This window comes from Myotis myotis, unplaced genomic scaffold (assembly GCF_014108235.1).
Source record: "Myotis myotis isolate mMyoMyo1 unplaced genomic scaffold, mMyoMyo1.p scaffold_m19_p_1, whole genome shotgun sequence".
NCBI lineage: Eukaryota > Metazoa > Chordata > Mammalia > Chiroptera > Vespertilionidae > Myotis > Myotis myotis.
The window spans coordinates 215,617,866-215,639,171 of record NW_023416313.1 but is presented as its reverse complement, the minus strand read 5'-3'; the positions used below and the strand labels follow the sequence as shown (position 1 = coordinate 215,639,171).

The window sequence follows — 21,306 nt, the reverse complement described above, 5'->3', positions numbered from 1 at the left end:
GGACATGTAAGGGCAATGTCCAGAATTTCTGGGAAGCCCGCTGGAGTGGACGTTGTTTGTGCCCCACTCAGATCCCCTTCAACCCCTGGATCAGCCCCGTGTGGCCATCCACCCGCAGGGGCTAACAGCCTATTCCCCACAGATGGCTACGTGCCTGGGAGGCTCAGGCCCCGCCCAGCCCAGCCACAGCCAATGAGTGACTGTGTGGGTATAAAAGCCCAGTTCCTTTGACTCAAGGTGGGACAAATTCCAAGGTGTAACTCATGTTCAAGTCCATACAATACCCTCCTACTTGGCTCCTTCCCTTCTCTCACCCTCACTCCCCCACTGGTCTCTCCTTATTCACTCCCAGCCAAACCCTTAGCTCAGAGTCAGCTTCTCAGAGACACTGACCTAAGAAGCTAAGCTCCCTGCAAGGGGAAAGACACGTCTTCCTCTCCCTTTCTCCCATCCTACCACCTTGGATGAACCTAAGGTGTGGATGTGATGGGCAGAGTTCCCACAGCCAGGCCAAGTCCTGAGGTGAAGACGGCACCCAGGGAGAGCAGAGCTGAAAAGGCCCGACCCCCTGTTGACCTTGCACAGTCACCATAGCAGCCCAACTTCCTACATGCGGTGCAGACCTCTTTTCAGGGATACAGGAAAGCCTTGTGAGCTTTTTGGGTCTTGTAACTTGAAGCTAAACAAAATCCTAATTGATATACCCCCTTATTTACCAGCTGTGTGTACTTGGGAAAATTACTAACTCTCTCTGGGCCTTCCCTCCCCTAACTCAAAAGATGGTTGAGAGAATGAACAGATCAATTCTTCCCAACCAGCCCCAGACCCCATATCTTCCAGGGAATTGTTTTAATTAATTAAAGAAAAGGTGGTGATTTCTTTCCCTTAAGTTATCAACTCTCAGAATTCAGTCTTCAACATCATTCCATTCAATGGAACGCAAGTATATCCCTATGTGGTCAAAGCATGCCTTTCAGACGTTTCTTTGTACAGGTGTTGGTCCTGGGTCATACATAGGCTGTTAAACTAAAACACATACACACAAATAAGTCTAAAACTATGGGAGACTGAGAAATAATACAGCATGCCTTCATACCAGATACCCAAAATAAAACATCTGGAGCAGAAGATATCAACAGCCAGAATTAATAAAACAGGCCTTAGTGAGGCAAATGCTAAATGTAACATACATTCTGTTTTTAAATGTAAAGTCCCAAAGAAAGGCCTGAAGATTCTGTTAGGAATGGCTTCTATGAAATAGCCAGGAAACTAAGGCAGAGGAACCTCGCAGATGCACAAGCCTGAATGAAGACAATGTAATAGAGAAAAGAGATATAAGAATTATAAATCACCAAAATCAAAGGTAAAAAAAGCAAAAATAAACAAGTGGGACTATGTCAAACTAAAAAGCTTCTGCACCACAGAAATTAAAAGACAGCCTACCAAATGGGAGAAAATATTTATAGATCATGTATTTGATAAGGGGCAACATCCAAAATATATAAAGAACAGTCAACAGCAAAAAAAAAAAAAAAAAAAAAAAAAAAGCCCCTAAACCCACACCAAACAAGCTAACTAAAAAATGGGCAGAGGATCTGAACAGGCAGTTTTCTAAAGACAGATGGCCAACTATGCAGAAACAGGTGCTCAACTTCACTTGGCTGTTATCGAAAAGAGAAGAAATAACAAGCAATGGCAAAGATGTGGAGAAAAGGGAACCCTTGTGCCCTGTTGGGAATGTAAATGGGTGCAGCCACTATGGAAAACAGTATAAAGGATCTTCAAAAAATTAAAAACTGAATAACCATATGATCCAGCATTTCTACTTCCGGGTATTTATCCAAAGGAAACAAAAACATTAACTTGAAAACACAGCTGCACCCCCATGTGCATGATAACATAGCCAAGGTGTGGAAACTACATAAGTGTCCATCATAAATGTAAACTGTGGTGTGCGTGTGCGTGTGTGTGCGTGCATGTGTGTGTGCATGTGCGTGTGTGCGTGTGTTTGTGTGTGTGTGTGTATACACACACAAAATTCGTGCATGGGTGGGGGGCCCCCTCACCTCAGCCCAGCCTGCACCCTCTCTAATCCAGGACCCCTTGGGAGATGTCCGACTGCCGGTTTAGGCCCCAGGATCGGGCCTAAACTGGCAGTCGGACATCCCTCTCACAATCCTGGACTGCTAGCTCCTAATTGCTCACTTGCCTGCCTGCCTGGTCACCCCTAACTGTCCCCCTCTGCTGGCCTGATTGCCCCTCACTGCCTCTGCATGCTGGCCTTATCGCCCCTAACTGCACTCCCTGCCAGCCTGGTCTCCCCCAACTGCACCTCCCGCCGCCAGTCTGGTTGCCCCCAACTGCCCCCCTCTGCCAGCCTGGTCGCCTTTTACTGCCCCCCTGCTGGCCTGGTCGCCCCATGCAGCCTGCTGGTCAGTTGTTTGGTCATCCCTCACTAACCCCCCTGCCAGCCTGGTCATAGGCAGTCATCTTGTGAGGGTTAATTTGCATATTACCTCTTTATTATATAGAATACCTATACATATAGACATATACATATACATACACACATATACATAACGTGGAGTATTATTCAACCATAAAAGAAGGAAATCCTAGCATCTGCGAAAGATCTTAATGGTATTATGCTAAGTGAAATATGTCAGACAGAGAAAGACAAATACTTGTGATCTCACTTATATGTGGAATCTTAAAAAGAAAGCTGAAGTCACAGATGAAAAGAAGAGATTGGTGGCTGCCAGAGGTGGAGATAGGGGGTGGGTGAAATGGGTGAAGGTGGTCAAAATGTACAAATCTCCAATAAATAAATTCTGAGGATGTTAGAAAAAGAAATTATAAATCAAGAACTATTGTCCAGCCAGTATGGCTCAGTGGTTGAGCACAGACCCATGAACCAAGAGTTCACTGGTTCGATTCCCGGTCAGGGCACATGCCCAGGTTGCAGGCTCAATCCCCACTTGGGGGCATGAAGGAGGCAACCGATCAATGTCTTTCTCTCATTGATGTTTCTCTCTCTCTATCCTTCTCCCTTTATCTCTCTCTGAAATCAATGAAAACATATTAAAAAAAAAGAATTTTTAAGATGATACTAAAGACAGCAGGAGAATGGCAACGAGGAACTTTCAATATTTATACCAACACCTAACATACAGTAGGCCCTTAATAAAAATCTTCTGGAAACAAAGTCAGCAGACAGTAATCAGACAATGGAGAAATTAGTTAGTGAGCTGGAAAACAAATGGAGAATCAAATCCAAAATATGGAATTAAGCAAATAGATGAAAACAAAAGTGCCTGGTAGACTTTGAAAAACAGGAATATCCAACCTGAGAATAATGAGGGTGCCAAGATAAAAAACAAAACCACCACCAAAAAAGCCAACAAGGATCATTAAGGAAACACTCGAAGAATAATTTCCAGGATTGAAAAACTTTGATCAAGACCTTAACTACTCATAGAATAGCTTCCAAGATAATCCCACAGGAAAGACGCCCAGACAATCCTTTTCCAGGAGCTACACCATTAGTTGCCTTCACAGTGTTGTTGCCCCGCAACATTGTCCTTCCCTCCTGCTCAATACAGGAACCTGCAACTGTGTTCATGACAGCGATGAGCTTCCATGCAGAGGGTATTCTCACATGGTTCTGGCCGTGAAAAATACACAAAAATTGAGGCTTCCAAAAAAGTTCTTTTTGAGAGACCATTTCAGCTGGCTCACACTATTGCCTTTCCTTTTCCCTCTTTCTTCCTGCCTTGGTGGCGGTCACAGTGTCTGGAACCGGAGGAGCTGTTTTGTGAGCACCAGGGAGAGAGCCACCATGTCAGCCTGCCAGGGCAGACAGACTAGAAGGCACTGGGCCCGCTGTGGCCGGGCCTGCAGGTCTCTCCACTTCCTGCTGTGCCCAAGACACGGGTTTCCTGCTACAACCGTCCAATGCAACCCACAGTTGATCTAGTTGTCACTTTCCTTTCTAGTTACTGAGACAAAGGAGCAGTATAGGCAACAGAAAGGAACCGTTCCACCTCAAGACTGAGGTGCTAATAGAGTGGGTGCAGAATCGGGGGTAAGTGTGCAGCACCAAGCACAGAGGAAGCAGGTGACAAAGCTGTTGCTTCCTCTCGTCCCCCAAGCCCCCCCCGCCACTCACTGTCACAGGGGGTGCTATTTCAGACACACAGGAAAGTGATTTCTAGGTTATTGTGCCGTTTCTTTCTGTTTAAAAGCAGAAGCAAAAGGCTTGAGAAAATGCGATGGTGTTGAGTAAATTACTGACCACAGCCTAGAGGTCTGGAGGCAGGAGAAGAAGGGACTGAAACAAAGAGGAAGTGACGGCAAGGAAACGACTAAGATCACTAAGGAGAAAAAACGGTGCATGGAGGTGATGTGCTCTCGGTTATCAGGTGTGAGGCAGGTTCTAAGATGAAAAAAGGTAATTTCAGAAAGTGTTTCCAGAAAACAGGATACAACAAGGGGGGAGACGAGGGGGTGGAGAGAATTGGGGGCTGAACCCAAGGTCTCAAGACTCCATATCATCCAGAGAAAGCAGTCTTAGTTTTATTCATAAACATAAAAAATAATGGCAAAAGGAGTTTTTTAAATCTGCAGGGACATTTTGATAAATTTCATTGTGACCACACTTAAAATGACAAAAAGGATGCCCAGTCCATTGTAATAGAAGGTACAGAATTGAAGAGAATAGGAACAGAAGGGAAGTAAGTATAGAACAAAAAGGATAATGCAAATGAGACCCAACGTATGTGCCAAAGTCCCCTACAAAGAGAAAAGTCCAAAACTGATGAAAAAATAATATAAAAATATATTAACTGGTTTACTAAAAAAAATTACTAAAAATCACAACTAGAAAGACAATCTAAAGTTAGCAAATATCTGCCAGTATATTGCAGGAATTTCATCATATCTAAGTTTAAAAATAGATGCTAGCATATAAAGCATTAAGAGATGAACAAAGGTATTAATAAGTCATACAAGTGATGAAATCAATCACACTGAATTTATATGTCCCGAGACATACAACTGAAATGTTATTTTGGGTGTGTTCAATAGCTTTGGAGTATGTTTGGAGATTATGTTCCCTTTTGTTCCAAAATTCTGTAATATAAGAGAAAACCCAGCTGGAATATATATAGACACAAGGACACAAAGAAACACTCAAACAGGAAGGAGAATTCTGGAAAATGCACATTCTCAAGTCATTATGTGATCATTTTAGAAATAAATCAAAGCATAATGATACAGCCAATCACACAAAACCATTTAAGTAGTCTTTTGAACAAAAACTGAGATGAGTTAGAGCTAAACAAAGAATGTATAAGAATACTTATCTCAAATATGGACAGTACCTGAATTTATGAAAAAGTGTTAAAAAATTGCCTGTCAAAATGAGTGTATATAGCGCTATAAAAATCTATTTTATATACCAAAAAAAATTAATAGTCAACAAAAAAGGTAACAGAACAGGATAAATATTTTGGACATATGTAAATAAATATAGGGTGTCCCAAAAAATATATACACACATTTTGAATAATTATAAAGGCGGTGTTTATTAAAATACATTTCATTTTCAATATTGAGCTACCATCTTTAAAGTGTGTATACATATTTTGGGACACCCTGAATATATAACAGAGATAAGAATTTGAGGAGTCCCCATGGCCCTTGAGATAGCCCTTAAGATACTACGTACGGAGAACCTCAGTGGCTCTTTGGAGCACAGTTTGAAAACCACAGCCCTGGATGGGCTGTAAGACCATTGCCTTTGTGATCGTCATAGATTGCTTAATACGAGGGAAGAACCCAAGACAGACAACCTTGGTGCCGACATGCCAGAGCTTACAGGTAGAGTCAGGGCATGACCTCTGGGATCAAAAGTCCAAATTGGAGACGAAAGTCCTGGGGGAGGCACCTTAGTTGTCATGGTGATGGGAGGAAGGCAGCAGCGTTGAGGGGACTGTGAAGTACTGCAACAGGTGGTGATATAAGTCTCCATACCCATGGACTCCTGGGAGGAAGGAATTATCACAGAAACGCTGAGATTCTGCAGACCATCTATCTTTTTATAGTGTCCCAAGCCTCCTAAGGACCATCGCACGGAAAAAAGGGGTCACGGCCCTGTAGCTGGGAACTCTCCCCACAGCAAGGACCCCGAAGGGAGAACTGGCAAAGGAGGGGGTGATGCAAAGTGTAAGCTTTGAAGGAGGGTCCCACACTCTACCTGCTGGGTAGCTTCAGACCCGCACAGAAGCTCTCTGGGCCTCAGACTCCTGGTCTGTGACCTGGGAATACAAACAGTACCTATCCTCATGGCCTCGTTAGCATGAAACATACGTAAAGGCGTGTGCTGTGTTCAACCCCTGGGAAGCACTCCGTACGTTTCACAAATCTGATAACACACAAGAGTAAACAAAATCGCACGTAACCCTCAACTCCAACTAGCTGAGTCTAGTTAAGCTCTTCCGCAGTAACACAGATACATGGAATTCTCAGGAAGTGTAGAGGGAATACTGTAAAAGGAAAGAAGAAACCAGAATGCGTACACTATGGGTTGCAACGCCTACGTGAAGGCACAGAATGAGGAGTTCAGAGATAACTGCTGTGGCTCCTTTTAGAAATGAGTGGGCACACAGTGAAGCGGCTCATGGGCTCGGCTCCTCCTCGGTGACCCGGAGTCCTGCACAAACAGGTAACTGAGCGAACTGGAAAAATCCAGGTGCTGCCATGGCCAAGAAATGAGCAGAGCACCTTGTCCTCCTCCCTCTGAAGGGGAGGAAGCCTGGAGCTCACAGGTGATCACAGCTCCACCTGGGACACCCGGCGCTAGTCCAGCTGTCATCAGACCTGCATGGTCCGGCATTGCTGCTTTACAATTAAAGTCTGAACACCCCCCACACCCCAAGTCACACCCATGTTCATCATGGTCTGATCCCTGGGTTCGCTGGCCACAGGGCTTCCCTTCCAAGCAGGGTGATCAATAGAAGAGGTGGCAGGGGTTGATGAGAGAATGGCAACAATAAAATCTGAACGCGTAATCAGGCCTCTACAGGTGGCTCTTCGGCCAAAGGAAGATGGCGGTGGGTGTGCTAAAGGAGCAGCATTTCAGAAAAGTGGGGTCATGTCTGACAATCTGGACAGACTGCTCTGAAGGAAGCGGAAGGGGAAGGGGGAGCAGGGCAATGATGGGGACGTCTCCCATCCTCGGCAGGACTGCACTTCTGGGTCTGAACACAGTAATGCGCTCCACAGGCCTAGAGCGTCCCCATGCAGCATAAAGTAAGTAAAGCACCGGGGATCCCAATCTCCTCCCCCTTCCTCCTCAGGGGAAAGGTTGTTACTTGCTGGGTCAACTCCCAGGGTGATCCTTGGAGATGGAAAGCTACAAGAAGCTGGAGAGAACAGAGAGAGATGGATGGGGGGCGCAGGGCGGGGTGGGGGACAGGGGACAGGAAGACTGAGGGCTGAGAGGGCCGGGGAAGGATTAGGGATAAAAGGCTCCAGAACTCCTTTGAGATCCAAGAAACGAGGAGAGGGGAGAGAGGAGAGAGAGAGGGAACTTCCCTTTGTGTTTTGTGTTATAAATTGGAGACTCTAAAACTCTTTGGAGACATGCAAGCAAAAACTGACTTTACTTTTTCATTATATTGGGCTCATGGACTGTGCTTCTTGGAACAGAACACTACCCTTAGGACCCCACGGAGCATAAGATTTGGGTTACACTCATGCCAAACCCATCTCTCCTTCATAGAGGAAGGTATGGGGGGGTTGGGGGGAGAGAACAGGGTGGAGTTTAGGATAAAGAAAAGAAAATCACCATGTTTTGTGATATACACAAGAATTTTTTTTTTAAATATATTTTATTGATTTTTTACAGAGAGGAAGGGAGAGGGATAGAGAGTTAGAAACATCGATCAGCTGCCTCCTGCACACCTCCCACTGGGGATGTGCCCGCAACCCAGGTACATGCCTCTGACCGGAATCGAACCTGGGACCTTTCAGTCCGCAGGCCGATGCTCTATCCACTGAGCCAAACCGGTGCTGGCTATACACAAGAATTTTTAAGACAGCAGCTGAGATGAAATGTATGTGTGCCAGAATGCCGGGCAGTGGAGAGTGAGCTCTGTCCTGCAGCTGACCTCTCATTTGCAGATACTGAAATTTTCCGAGTAGGAAACAAGTCACTGAACAAATCAAGGGGCTCACAGAATGGACAATCTGAGCCTCCCCATGAAATGTTAGAAGGTGGGCCCAGGACAGCTGGCCCTCCCACCCCACCTGAGTGAATGCAAATTGCTACCCCCACTCTTGCTGCCCCCTCTCCCCTGGACCAAGCATTCACTGCTCCTTAGCTCTAATCTTAAAATCAACGGTACGTGAAAGCTTTAAAAACTGTTACGACTGAAAGCGCACTGAACAAAAACTAGCATTCTTATAAGATCTAGATGGGGAAATACTGCCTGGGCACAAAGGCAATGAAAGAAACCACAACAGGAAAAATCTGAAATATGAAACTTCACAGAAACTTAAAACATCCTATATAATAAAAGGCTCACATGCACATAGACTGAATGGCGGAACAACCAGAACAATCGAACAACCGGTCGCTATGATATGCACTGGCCACCAGGGGGCACGTGCAGAACATGGCAAGCACTGGCCGTGGCGGGATGATGGAGCAGGTGAGCGGGGGCACCGGTCGCTGTCATTAGGGTGAGCCTCTGGTGGTTACTGAAAATTCTTTGCTTCCGTGCGCCGCGGTCCTGCCCGCTGCTTGTACCTGCTGCAGGCGCCGGCCCCGCTAGCACCAGCAGCCAGCGCCGGAGCCACTGCTTGCACCCGCTGCTGGTGCCCAGTGCCAGTCCTGATCGCTCAGCACCATTAGCGGGTACGAGTGGTGTCTGCCGGCCCTGCTCAACCCTCAGAGCTTCTCCACCTCCCCCTGCTCCTGAGGGGCAATCAGGGCAGCAGCCGCTGCTCTTACCCGCTGACAGTGCTGCCCCCGCTCACACCCACTGCTGGTGCTGGCCCCAATTGCTCCACGCCATCAGCAGGTGCGAGTGGGGCTGGCGCAGTCAGTGCATGGGAGTGGTGGTGGCGGGAGCAGGGGTGCCTGCAGACAGGGGAGCGGGGACGACAGCAGGAGGAGCCAGCAGGAGCATGGAGGGTGGGCCAAGACCTGCTCCTGTGCCCACCACAGCCTCATGGCCCACAGTTCCTTTCAAGGTGCACGAATTCATGCACTGGGCCCCTAGTGTCTACATAAACATGGAACAGAAAGCAATAACAGATAAAAAGCATGACAAAGGCCTAAAATCCTCAAAATCTAAAAGCACACGTATACAATGATTAACATGACCCTCTCCCTTGCTCCTGAGAGAAAAGGATTAGAATATGAACTGTAAGTATTTTTTTTAAATATATTTTTATTGACTTTAGAGAGAGAGAAAGAGAAAGAGAAACATCTATGAGGGAACCACTGATCAGCTGCCTCTTGCATGCCCCCTACTGGGAATCAGGACTGCAATCCAGGCATGTGCCCGGATGGGGAAATAAACCAGCCACCTCTCGGTACACAGGATGCTCAACCAACTGAGCCACACTGGCTAGGGTGAACTAGAAGTCTTTTAAATAAACATTTAAAATGAATCAATTTGAACATAAATAAAAGAAATTCTACCATGAGATTCAATTTTACCTAATTAGAGCAATATGCTCATGTATAATGGATATATGGAAAACATACAAGATATCTATTTCCCTGATATCAAGATGCGCCTTTTCCCAGCATTAAAGTATCTCTTAAATCAGGATGGCCTCACAATTGCTTGTGTCAGAACGTAATTGACAGCATTCTTTTCTTTCTTAATGATACTTAAAATAATGACTCATTTTAGATCCAGGAAAATCTTCAGTACTTTAGGTTCAACATATTATGATACACCAAACCATTAGCAGGGGTTCTCGCTGGATGGTGGAGTTATGGGGAATTTCTGCCTTTTTTTTCATCTGTTCCCATGTATTCCCAGTCTTCGACAATAAGTATGAACTTCTTTTATCACCAGGGGGTAAGCAAAACCAAACCTGTTTCTACTCCTGATTTTGTCACGTCATAGACGTGTAGTCCTAAGTAAGATATTTATGCTCTCCATACCTGTTTCCTCATCCACAAGATGGAATTAATAACTTCTCTGCCTACTGCACAAGGTGTGTGTGCAAATGCTTTGCAAAATGTAAAGTGCCTATTCGACGTGTGATTTAAATACTGACACACGTATGACATCCACTAACGTGTGACATCTGTCAATGTATTAGTGGGATGTCTTATTCTTTCTCAATGCCTGTTCGTTATCTTTGATGTCAGTCTATAGCTTTATACTGTAAAATGGTGTTTTCCAATATTTTACTGTTTGAATGTGATATAATTTGATTTCAAAGGCTCTTTCCTCAGCCTTATTTCCACGCAGGAACAAACAGAATCTGGAAACAATATTCCGTTCGGCACCATGAAGGTCTGCACATTGACCAGGCCACGTCACACACCTGTCCGCCTGGCTCCCAAACCCCACGGAACCACACAGAATGCTGCTACCCAAGTGCCAGTCATGGGGCTAAAGAAGGGCACCAGTACCATTCTTTCTGTTTAATTAAAATGAATAAAACTGCTGTGGGAAATCTGGTCATCTACCTTGACTGAGGTGGGGCTCGGGATCTCTGCGTCTGGGCTCCTCAGACTCACACAAGCCAGGGACACCTTCTCGGCCGAGCCCAGTACATCCCTGAGACTGAATAGAGCTGCTCTTCATTTTGTTTTGTTTTGTTAATCCTCACCCAAGGATATTTTTTCCATTGATTTTTTTTAGAGACAGTGGAAGGGGGGGAGGAAGGGGAGAAAGAGAAAGGAAGAGATGGAGAAGGAGAGAGGGAGGGAGAGAGAGACAAGAGAGAGAAACATTGATGTGAGATAGACACATCGATTGCTTGTCTCCTGAATCAAATCTGCAACTCAGGTACATGCCCTTGACTGGGAACTGAACCCGAGACCCTTTGTGCACGGGCAGATGCTCTAACCATTGAGCAACCAGCCAGGGCAGGATGCTGTTAATTAACGCGCTCCTCACCTAGGAACCTGCCAGCTGATGGTGAGGTCCACAGAGGCAACTGATGAGCACATCCCCTCTCCCCTTCACTCCAGCCTGGCCGCCAGTGTGGCCCTGCTCTAAAGCTCAGGGGAGGGGGTCTTGTCCCAGGCAGCAACATCACAAAACAGCAAACCTTAGTGTGCCTGCCACTGGCCTCGCCTGGGTTTTTTATTCAAGAGCAGATGCATTCAGTGCATCTGGGGCTGCCCTGAGACTCTGCATTTCCAACAAGGTCCCAGGTGATGCTGGTACCGCTGATTCACAGATAGCGGGATCCCCTCAGGGGAGTTCTTAAGGACACCACAGCTTGGGAACCGCCGGTGGGAAATTCTAAACGTCCTTGCAGGGCCGTGCCACCGGGAGCTGTATGCTTGTGCTGGTGGCTCTGGACCTTGGCAGAGGGGTTTTACTGAACTGCACCTGCATCAGGGAGGCGGGAACACACGGTTCTCTCTAGTTTACGGCCCAGATGCTGTGGAGGCGAGGACTCCCCGCATTATCTACTCCCCTCCGTGACAATCTGTAGGAGAGATTTTTATTCAAGTCTGAAAAAGTTGGGTGTCTTCCAAGCAGCCAGCCTGGATAAGGGGAGTAGTAGTTGTTTGTGCCTCTTAATATTTTGACAACTGGAAAACTCGGAGCCAAATGCCGGGCTCACTTTTGGCGATTACGCGGGTCCTTCTGACCTCTACCTCTGTGTGTTAACAATTTGTGGCTTAGGGGTCCTGTTCTGCTATGTTTCTCATCTCCCCAGTGTCTTAACTCCATTACTGTACCCGTTCTAGTGCACAGTACTCATGTACGTGGGGTAGGCGTCTGTGCTGTTCGCCAATATCCACTCAGGAGGTGTGTCCTTGAACTTGGGTGTGGCCATGTGACTTGATTTGGCCAATGAAATGTCTGTTGTTGTGACTTGTGTCTCCTCCAGGTGGTGGCCAATTAATTGCTGGTCCTCCACTCTTCAGCTCTTATTATACAGGAGAGCCAAAAGGTGGAAACAACCCAAGTGTTTATCACCAAGTGAATAGATTAACAAAATGAAGTACATGCAAACAATGGAAGCAACAAAAGAGAAGCAACCTGGGCCACATGGGAGACAGCTGCCCTGGGAGTCAGGCGCCCACAGAGGGCCTATGTGTATGAATAAACTCTTGTTGTGTTAAGGGGCAACCTAAAGCCTAAGCCTGCCATGACCATATTGTATGCCATAGACCTCAAATCCTTTTGGGACAGAAGCTGATTTATAAATGCACAGGCAACACACAGAAGCAAACCCTTCCCAAAAGCATATTTGAGACAAAAGTTATTGACAGAAGGATCATTTACCAGCTACAGTGTCAATCTACTCCTCTGAGTTGTATGTATCGCAAATTCATTCTTGCTTCAAGTCTGACCACCAGTCTCTTTCAAAATCAGCATCCCTGAGTGTGTCTTAATATTCTGCTCCGATTGTTTACATTGTGGTAACGTATACCCAATATTTATCATTCTAATCATTCCTAAGTGTACAATTCAACGACATTAAATACATTCACACTGTTGTATAACCATCAGTACAATGTACACTCAAAACTTATTTTATCATCCTCAACAAAAATGCCATACCCACTACCCTCTATTCTATTTTCTGTCCCTATGGAATTTGCCTATTTGTCAGGTACCTCATGCAAGTGGCATTATGTAATATTAGAGGCCCAGTGCATGAAATTCATGCACTGGGGCGGGGGGGGGAGGCAGTCCCTTAGCCAGGCCTGTGCCCTCTTGCAGTCCGGGAGCCTTTGGGGATGTCTGACTGCCACTGAGGCGGGAGAGGCTCCTGCCACCACCACTGTGCTCGCCAGCCATGAGCCTGGCTTCTGACTGAGCAGTGCTCCCCTGTGGGAACGCACTGACCACCAGGGGGGCAGCTCCTGTGTTGAGTGGTCAATTTGCATATTAGCCTTTTATTATATAGGATTTGCCCTGAATCTGGCTTATTTCACTAAGTATAATGTTTTCAAGGTTTATCATCCATGTTGTAGCATACATCAAATTTCAGAGCTTTTTATAGTTGAATAATATTCCATTGTATCTATGTACTGCATTTTGTTGTTAATCTATTCACTTGTTGATAAACACTTGGGTTGTTTCCACTTTTTGGCTCTCCTATGTAATAAAAGCCTAATATGCTAAGTGTCAGGTTGTCCAGTCAACAATCAAAGCGAAGTATGCTAATGAAATGTGAAGGCCGCTCAACCACTCGCTATGACGTGCACTGACTGCCAGGGGGCAGAGAGTTGACCAGTTGACCAGTCACTATGACGTGCACTGACCACTGGGGGCAGACGCTCTGACTAGTAGGTTAGCTTGCTGCTGGGGTCTGGCCAATTGGGACTGAATGAGACAGGGCGGACATGCCCTGGATCCCTCCCACAATCCCTCCCTGGCTGGCCAACCGCCTGCATCCCTCCCCGGCCCTGAGCGTGCACCGGTGGGGTCCCTCGGCCTGGCCTGTGCCCTCTCACAATCCAGGACCCCTTGGAGGATGTTGGAGAGGTGGTTTCGGCCCGACAGCGGAACGACCGGTCACTATGACGTGCACTGACCACCAGGGGGCAGACACTCAACACAGGAGTTGCCCCCTGGTGGTCAGTGCACTCCCATAGGGGGAGCGCTGCTCAGCCAGAAGTCGGGCTCATGGCTGCTGAGTGCAGTGGCGGTGGCGGCAGCCTCTCCCACCTCCGTGGCAGCACTAAGGATGTCCAACTGATGGCTTAAGCCCGCTCCCTGCCTAAGCCATCAGTAGGACATCCCCCAAGGGCTCCCAGACTGCAAGAGGGCACAGGCTGGGCTGAGGATGTCCCCCCAGCACCGAGTGCATGAATTTTGTGCACCAGGCTTCTAGTTGTAAATAATGCTGCACTGAACATAGCTATACAAATATCTGTTTGAGTCTCTGCTTTCAATTCTTTCAAATACGTCCCCCAGGAATGGAATAGCTGAGTCATATGGTAATTCTATGTTTAACCTTTGGAGAAACTGACAAACTGTTTTTCACTCTTCTCTGGCTTTTAAATCAAAGGTCTCAACCAGACAATAGTTACATGAAATCCTCACCTGCACTTTCCAGGAAAATGCTGTTTGTGGACATCGCCCACTGTCCTATGCAATGGCTTCTACATAAACCCCACGAGGGAACCTTTTCTCTGAGGATAAGAATTCCAGAGAATTGGAGCTTGCAGTCCAATCTGAGGCTTGAATAGTCATTGTGGGTCCCACGCCCACACCCCTTGGAAACACCCTTTATCATTTCTAGTCACATCGCCTGACTTCCAATGGCCAGTCTCTGGGCTACCCTTGGGCTGTCCATGCAAAACCAGGCCAGAAGCACCTGGGAATCATAGGCTTGTGCTTCCCTGCCCTCCAAGCACCTTTTACCCAATTACTGACAGGTGGGGGTGTATAAATGCCCCCCCCCACCCCCCCAGCTCCCGTGCCACCTGGGATCTTTCTGGGTCATGGGTTTTACACTGTTTCCCAGCTTCCACATGGGATTAAGTGCAGGTACACCTAGTTTTACTGTGCTTCACTTTACTGTGCTTCATTTTTTACAAATGGAAGGCAAGACCCTCTGCCAGCAGAAAAGGTTACAACTCACTTTGCTGCAATACCTGCTTGATTACGGTGGTCTGGAACCGAACCCGTGATGCCTCTGAGGTCTGCCTGTACCAGTTGCCCACTGTGGTCCCTGCCTAATATATCCCTATATTGACTTATGTCCTCCTCCACCTGCCTGGATCCCTTGCACCTGCCAAGCAACTGCTTGAACTCAAATTCTTGGCTTCGGGCTCTGCTTCTGAGGGAACCTAAACTAAGACGAAGCTCTTCCTAGCAACTTCCAGGACCCGTTTGCTTTCCACGTTTCTGTTCTTCTTTTCCCTGATTCTGAGGTTTTATTTACGTTTTATGATTAGTTTAATGTAGGCTTTCTTGTTGTGTTATCTCAAAATCTATGCAGAATAAAGGACAGTTGAGCTGATTTTTAAAAGGCAAATGCCATCATGTAATGTTATGATTAAAATCCAAGATAAATGGTTCACAGAATATGATCCCAATTTTTAAAGCTACATATGCACATATGTGTATGCATAGGGCAAGAAGAACACAAAGGAATGCATCAAAATGTTACCAGCGGTTACAGATGGTGTAACTTTCTTTTCTTATACTTTATTTTACAAAGAACACGAGGCTTTAGTTTCCTTATCTATAAAATGGAAATAACCGTACCTACCTCGTGGAGTTGCGTTGATTGAAGTTACGTGTGACTGTAATGCAGGAATTAGCTGCATCCCATGTTCACACAATAATCACAGTATGTGCCTAATATGTACCCCAACAAAGGGTAGCAAGTGCGTTATTGCAGCAGCAATTCATGAGACAGTTTAAAAGGAAAGGTTGGAAATATAAAAATAGCCCATACGTATATAGTGCTTTGTACTTTTTAAAGAACATTCATTATATGAGCTCACTGCCCCTCACAAGAACCCTACAGAAGGGACCGGCTTAGGGGGAGGGGTGGGCAGGAGACAGGACTGATATTTACTGCACAGCGACACGGTGAGCACTGGCAGACAGCTCGGATGAGGAGGATGGGGCTCCCAACACCTGCCCAAGCTGCAGAGGCAGGGCCAACAGCTCCGACTCTGGAACCCCTGTCCGGTTTCCTTCTATTCAACGAGGCTCCATTATTATAACTGAGCCTCTTACACGCCCAGCCATCCAAGACAGTCTCAGTTCCTAAGGCATTGCTGTTCACCAGCCTATCAACACACTCTGCTCCTTCCTAGCTCCGTGTCCAAGGGGAGTACCAGGGGGCATGGGGGGGGGCGTGTGGTGTGTATGGGGGAGGATGGACTCCCGTTAAAAGACACCACATAACTATTCAAGCGAAATAAAAACCCAGTACTTGCTATGTAAACACAGCAGATTCAAGGGGAATTCCACAGCCACACTCACCAAGCAGTTTGCTCCCCGAGTCCTCCCTACATAAAAATCCTGGGGCTGTCTTCTGAGATGCGGGAGGTGACACAATGCGGGACTTAGGGAATTCTGCTAAGAGAATTCTGGGAGGAACGTGGGCTGGGGGAGAGGACCTGGAAGGGTCTTACTCCTCCGCTACCGCCTCAGGGCCCGTGTTCTGGTCATCATGGAGAATGCTGACAGCTTTTCTTGCCAGACCCCCAGATATTGTGGTATCTTACTGGTCTGCTGATGGGCAGGGCCACCTGGGGTGGGATATGGGGGTAGGGTAGGGCTATGAGCCAGGCAGTTTAGGACAAAGCACTTCAGATGCAGCCTGTGCAGCCCGTCCCTAATCGCCCCGTCCTCTCCGCCTTGCCTCCTACTCACCCACTGAAGCCCTGGACTTCTAGACTGACCTTGGGCCCTCTCTCCTGACCAATCAGGCCTGAGGCTGAGCTCTATGATACTTGTGCTCCTCCTCCTGGCAGAAAGTCTACCTAAGGCAGCCATGTGTGGGAGCTTCAGGGAAGTCGCCTTGACACCCGCCTAGCTGACAAGCTCTCTCGTTGGCACCGGGGCCATAGCTGCAGAGCGCCTGTCCCCCGTGATGCCGCTGTGAGCCTTGTTGCTATTCCCAGTGCCTGGCATGGGAGCCACTCCCTTTCAGCGTAGCCTTTCAAAGCCCCCTCCTCTGCTCCAGCTCTTTTCTTTCTTCAAAATTTCCACAGCATCTTCCCCAACCCTCTTATCACTCGATTCTGTTTCAAGGATGAATTATCTTTAGAAATGTGGTGCAGACACCCAACTTGTTCCTGCTGCGGGGAAGAAAGGCCTAACTGACTGGAGCCAGGCCACACTCTCGCTCAAAAACTTTCAGTGGCTCCCAAGTGCCTCTAGATAAGTTCTAGCTCCTTAGTCTAACAGTGAAGAGACACCTCCATCCCGTTAGCCGGGAGGCCTTCGTAGCCTGTTCTATAGACCAGCGGTCGCCAACAGGTGGTCCCCGGACCACTGGTGGTCTGTGAAGCATGAAAGGTTGGTGACCGCTGCTATAGACCATGGGGTCCTTGAATGCAGTTCTTTCCTCCTTCAGGATGCAAAACCCAAACCGTACCTAACACCACGGGGTTGGCCCAAAGGTCACTTCTCCCCCAGTTTTTCAGGGTAGGACACAGTTTCCATTCTCATTAGCATGTTGCCTAACCTTCCATCTGGTATTCAATCTGATTTTCTCTGTAAACTTGAAGTCAAGGATGGACTCTCTTTTTATTTTTTGTTAATCCTCACCCGAGGATATTTTTCCATGGATTTTTAGAGATAGTGGAAGGGAGAGGGAGAGAAAGAAACATCGATGTGAGAGAGACACATCGACTGGTTGCCTCCTGCAGGCAACCGGACCAGGGCCGGGGAACCTGTAACCAAGGTATGTGCCCTTGACCGGAATCGAACCTGGGACCCTTCAGCTTGCGGGCCGACGCTCTACCCACTGAGCAAACCGGCCAGGGCAAGGACAGATTTTTAAATGTGTGCTCCATCCCCCGCCTTGTGAGTGGTACTAACTCAATAAACGTTTATAGGTCCCTGCCCCAATTTGTAAGCTTTCTCCCTAAAGTTCCACGAGCTCAAGCAATGTCTTCTTAACTAGACTGAGCATCTCCCAGACCAGAGCGTCTCCAATTTAAGGATCATTCGAGTCCCCTGGATCCTTCGTGAATTGCGGATTCTGACTCTGGGGGGCAGAGGAGGGGTCGAGACTCTGCGCTTATAACAGGCTCCCAGGTGATGCGAATGCAGCTGGACCACGTTTAGAGAAGCCGGGAAGCGATACCACCTGTGGGTCAGGTAACAGCTCACACCTGTGCGGCCGGCAGAGCGGCGGCTGAATCGGGGGTGGAGAAGCGCTGGTTCCCCCCTTCCAAGCGCCCCGCCAGGAACGATGCCAGCGAGTCCTCCCGCGCCTCCGCCCTCCCGCGCGGCTCACGTACCGATAGTGGACACCACGGTGCCCACGAAGTAGAAGGCGCCGGTGAAGTCCCAGCGCGGGCGGGTGTGGTCCACGCGGATGCCGGCCTCCGTGGCCTCCTCGTAGTGGCGGAGGAAGCCGCGCAGCTCGTCGCGGCTCAGGTTGTGGCGGCGGCTGAAGTTGGCCAGGCGCTCCTCCCAGCGCTGCTTGGCCTGGCGCTCGTGCGCCAGCTCCAGGGCCGAGAAGACGGCCGCGCCGCCCAGCAGGTAGAGCACGATGAGCGCCGCGAGCAGCAGGAAGCGCGCGTTGTCCTCGTTCAGGTGGCCCGGGCCGCAGCCGCAGCCGCAGCCGCGGCAGGCCATGGCCGGGCCCCCGGGGTGACCCCGCGCCGGGCGGCCGTGATCGCGGGCGGACTCCCGCCCAGCTCTCCCGGGAGGTCGGGCTCGGGCGGACGCTCAGCTCGCTCCCCGCCGCCCGACGGCCGGCTCACCCATGTCCGCTGGGCGCTTCCCCCGGCCCCGCGGCTCCCGGGGCCGCCGCCGCGACCGCTCCTGCGGAGCCAGCTCGCCACGTCCGCCCAGACTCCTGGTTTCAAATCCGCTTTCCTCAACGCCGAAGGTCCGAGCGAGAGGACGCAGAGGCCGCTTCTGCTTGGCACGGGGATGCGGTGCTGTTCCCGCCCCGGCGCCGCCACCAGAGGCTCAGATTGGGGAGGGGGCGTGGCGCGCCTTCAGGGCGAACTCCCGCCGAGTTGCGTTTTCCCCGGGGCGCGGGTCGGGGGCGCTGGAGAGGCAGGCGGGTGAGGGGAGCCCCGCGGCCTCCGTCTCTGTGTCCATCGTTCCTCCAGCCGACGGCTAGGACGCAGTCGGCTGGCTTTGCAGGTAGATCCGAGGGGCTGCGTCCCAGTCGTGGCGTCGCTCAGCCCCCCAGCTCCATCGGGTCACCAGCCCGGCTGCCGGGACCGAGAGGCTGGAGCAGTTCCGGGCGGGCGCCCCGTCAGGACTGTGCAGTTGCGACCTCCCGCCCGGCCCCCAAGCTGTGCGGCATCCGGCGGGCCGAGCGGCTGGAGGAGGAGACCAGAAAGGGAGGTAGGAGTGAGGGAGCGAAGGAAGTTAGGGGAATCTCCCCGGGTGCCTCCCCCGCCTGGCCCGGAACCAGGGCGCCCTTGGCCTCTGAGCCCTGCGCGCGGGAGCGTCTCCCGCCCCCACGTGTTGGTTCCGCGGGAGTCAAGCGTGCGCCGGGAGGCAGCCCGGGACCCCGAGAGGCTGCTAAGGACCGAGGGCTGGGGGGGCTCGCGGCCCGGAGACCGTGACCCCGGAGAGGGCGCGCTCCAGAGATTTTGCGCCCGCAGGGCTCTCGCTCACCCCGTGCAGACCAGCGGCACGACCTTAGCTAACCGCCTGGGGCGGGGGCCCTCCCGAGACCCTGCCTTTCAGAGGGCGCTGGCGCCGCGGCCCGCTCCAGTCTCACCTCCCGAGGAGAGCCCCTCGCTCGGCTGTCGGGACTGTCCCCAGGTCCCCTCCTCGCTGCGGCCCTGCCCTGCAGAGCGGCGCCGGAGCGGCGGTGCGCCCTGCGCTCGGCCCGGCGTGGCCGACGCTGCAACAGGTGTAGCTGCGCGGCTGCCGGCGCCGGCGACTCCACCCCGTCCGCCGCCTCTCGGATAAGCCGGGCCGCTCCCAGCGCTGGTCTCCGCCGCGGATGCCCGGCTTTCGGCGGGACCTCTGGGGGCTTCGGTTCTCCCACCCCGGGTGCCGCGCAGATACACAAAGTGGGTGCTGAAGAGGCGGGTCCAGCGCTTGTCCGGCTGTGTGGGTGGGCTCCTCTCAGGCCAGAAGAGGGAGCTCCATCCCTTTCAGACAGCTCGCCCACACCTACCAGCCCCTGAAATGTGGGAGTGAAAGTGGATATGTACTAGTAAAGGAATAGATACGTGGGCATCTTCGAGCGAAGCAAGTCCTCCACCTCCCAAAAGAGTTGTTCCAGGCTCAAAGCCCACCCACCCACCTACACTCCCCAGGAGCAGAGAGAAAAAAAACACACACAAAAAAACCACAGCTCTGGATTCCCTGTCATCAGAAGCCCGGATGCCTGAGTGTTGTTACTCTCAGCTCCAGAATGCCCCTCTTACCTAGTCCAGTGATTCCCAAAGTGGGCGCTACCGCCCCCTGGTGGGCGCTGCAGCGATCCGGGGCGGGGGGGGGGGGGGGGGGCGGTGATGGCCACAGGTGCATTTGTTTTAACTTTTTTTGTATTACCTTTCTATTCTGAGTTCAATAGTTTCCTAATTTCAAACTTCAATGTTTCTAATTTACACCTTTCTTTACTATATTTTACGAAAAAGGTAGAAACATTAATACATATATCTTTCTGTTTAATTGCTATTAAAATTTTAAAAAAATTAATTTCCAGGGGGTGCTGAGTAATATTTTTTCTGGAAAGGGGGTGGTAGGCCAAATAAGTTTGGGAACCACTGTCCTAGTCTATTGGCGTTAGGGGGATAGTGGCTATGGGGTCATGTGTATACACCATGGGTGAGTCCTGCAACTACGCCCCCCCCCCTTTTATTATGAAAATTTCAAAGTTGTAAGAAGTTTACAGTGAACACCCATATATTCACCACCTCAATTCCACAATGAACATTCACTATACTAGTACATGCTTTAGTGCGTACCTACCCATGCCTCTTTCCATCCACCAACCCATCTGGTTTAAATGCATTCAAAGTAAGTGTTGTAGACATCAGTACATTCCTCCTGTCTACCAATACTTCTCCCTGCATATGGTGAGTTCAATATTTATTTACAGATTTAAAAAATTTTTTTTTCACATATAGTGAAAATCTTAAGTGAATCATTAGAGGAATTCTGACCCAGCCAGCTGTGAGACTGGGAGCCAGCTGTGAGACCAGGAGGACATCCTGAAACTTTCTGGGCCTGTTTCCTCACCTGGGATTTGAAGGTGCCCAACTGGGTCACCTTTTGGGATTTCTTCCAAGTAAATAAAACACTTGTGTGCTTTCATATGATGTGTGAGGCGTCTTTGCTAGAAATCTGGGGGGATGGATGAAGAGACACCCATGCAGCCTGGGGAACGGGTGAGGAGACGGCAGGTGGCCCCAGCCAGTGAACCCGTTGCAGTCAGTGAGGGGCTGGCCTGGTGCTGGGAGGA

The 21,306-nt window shown here is 49.5% G+C and overlaps 1 protein-coding gene across 1 annotated transcript in view; it reads right to left on the bottom strand.

The window, feature by feature from the left end:
• KCNK13 (potassium two pore domain channel subfamily K member 13) overlaps positions 1–19,191 on the bottom strand; it is an 82,409-nt gene extending 63,218 nt beyond the window's left edge. Inside the window, exon 1 of the mRNA XM_036315318.1 lies at positions 18,161–19,191. Within this exon, the coding sequence (XP_036171211.1) occupies positions 18,161–18,500 (340 nt within the window). The 5' untranslated portion in view covers positions 18,501–19,191. The remainder of the gene's footprint in view (positions 1–18,160) is intronic.
• Positions 19,192–21,306: the final 2,115 nt, after the last annotated feature.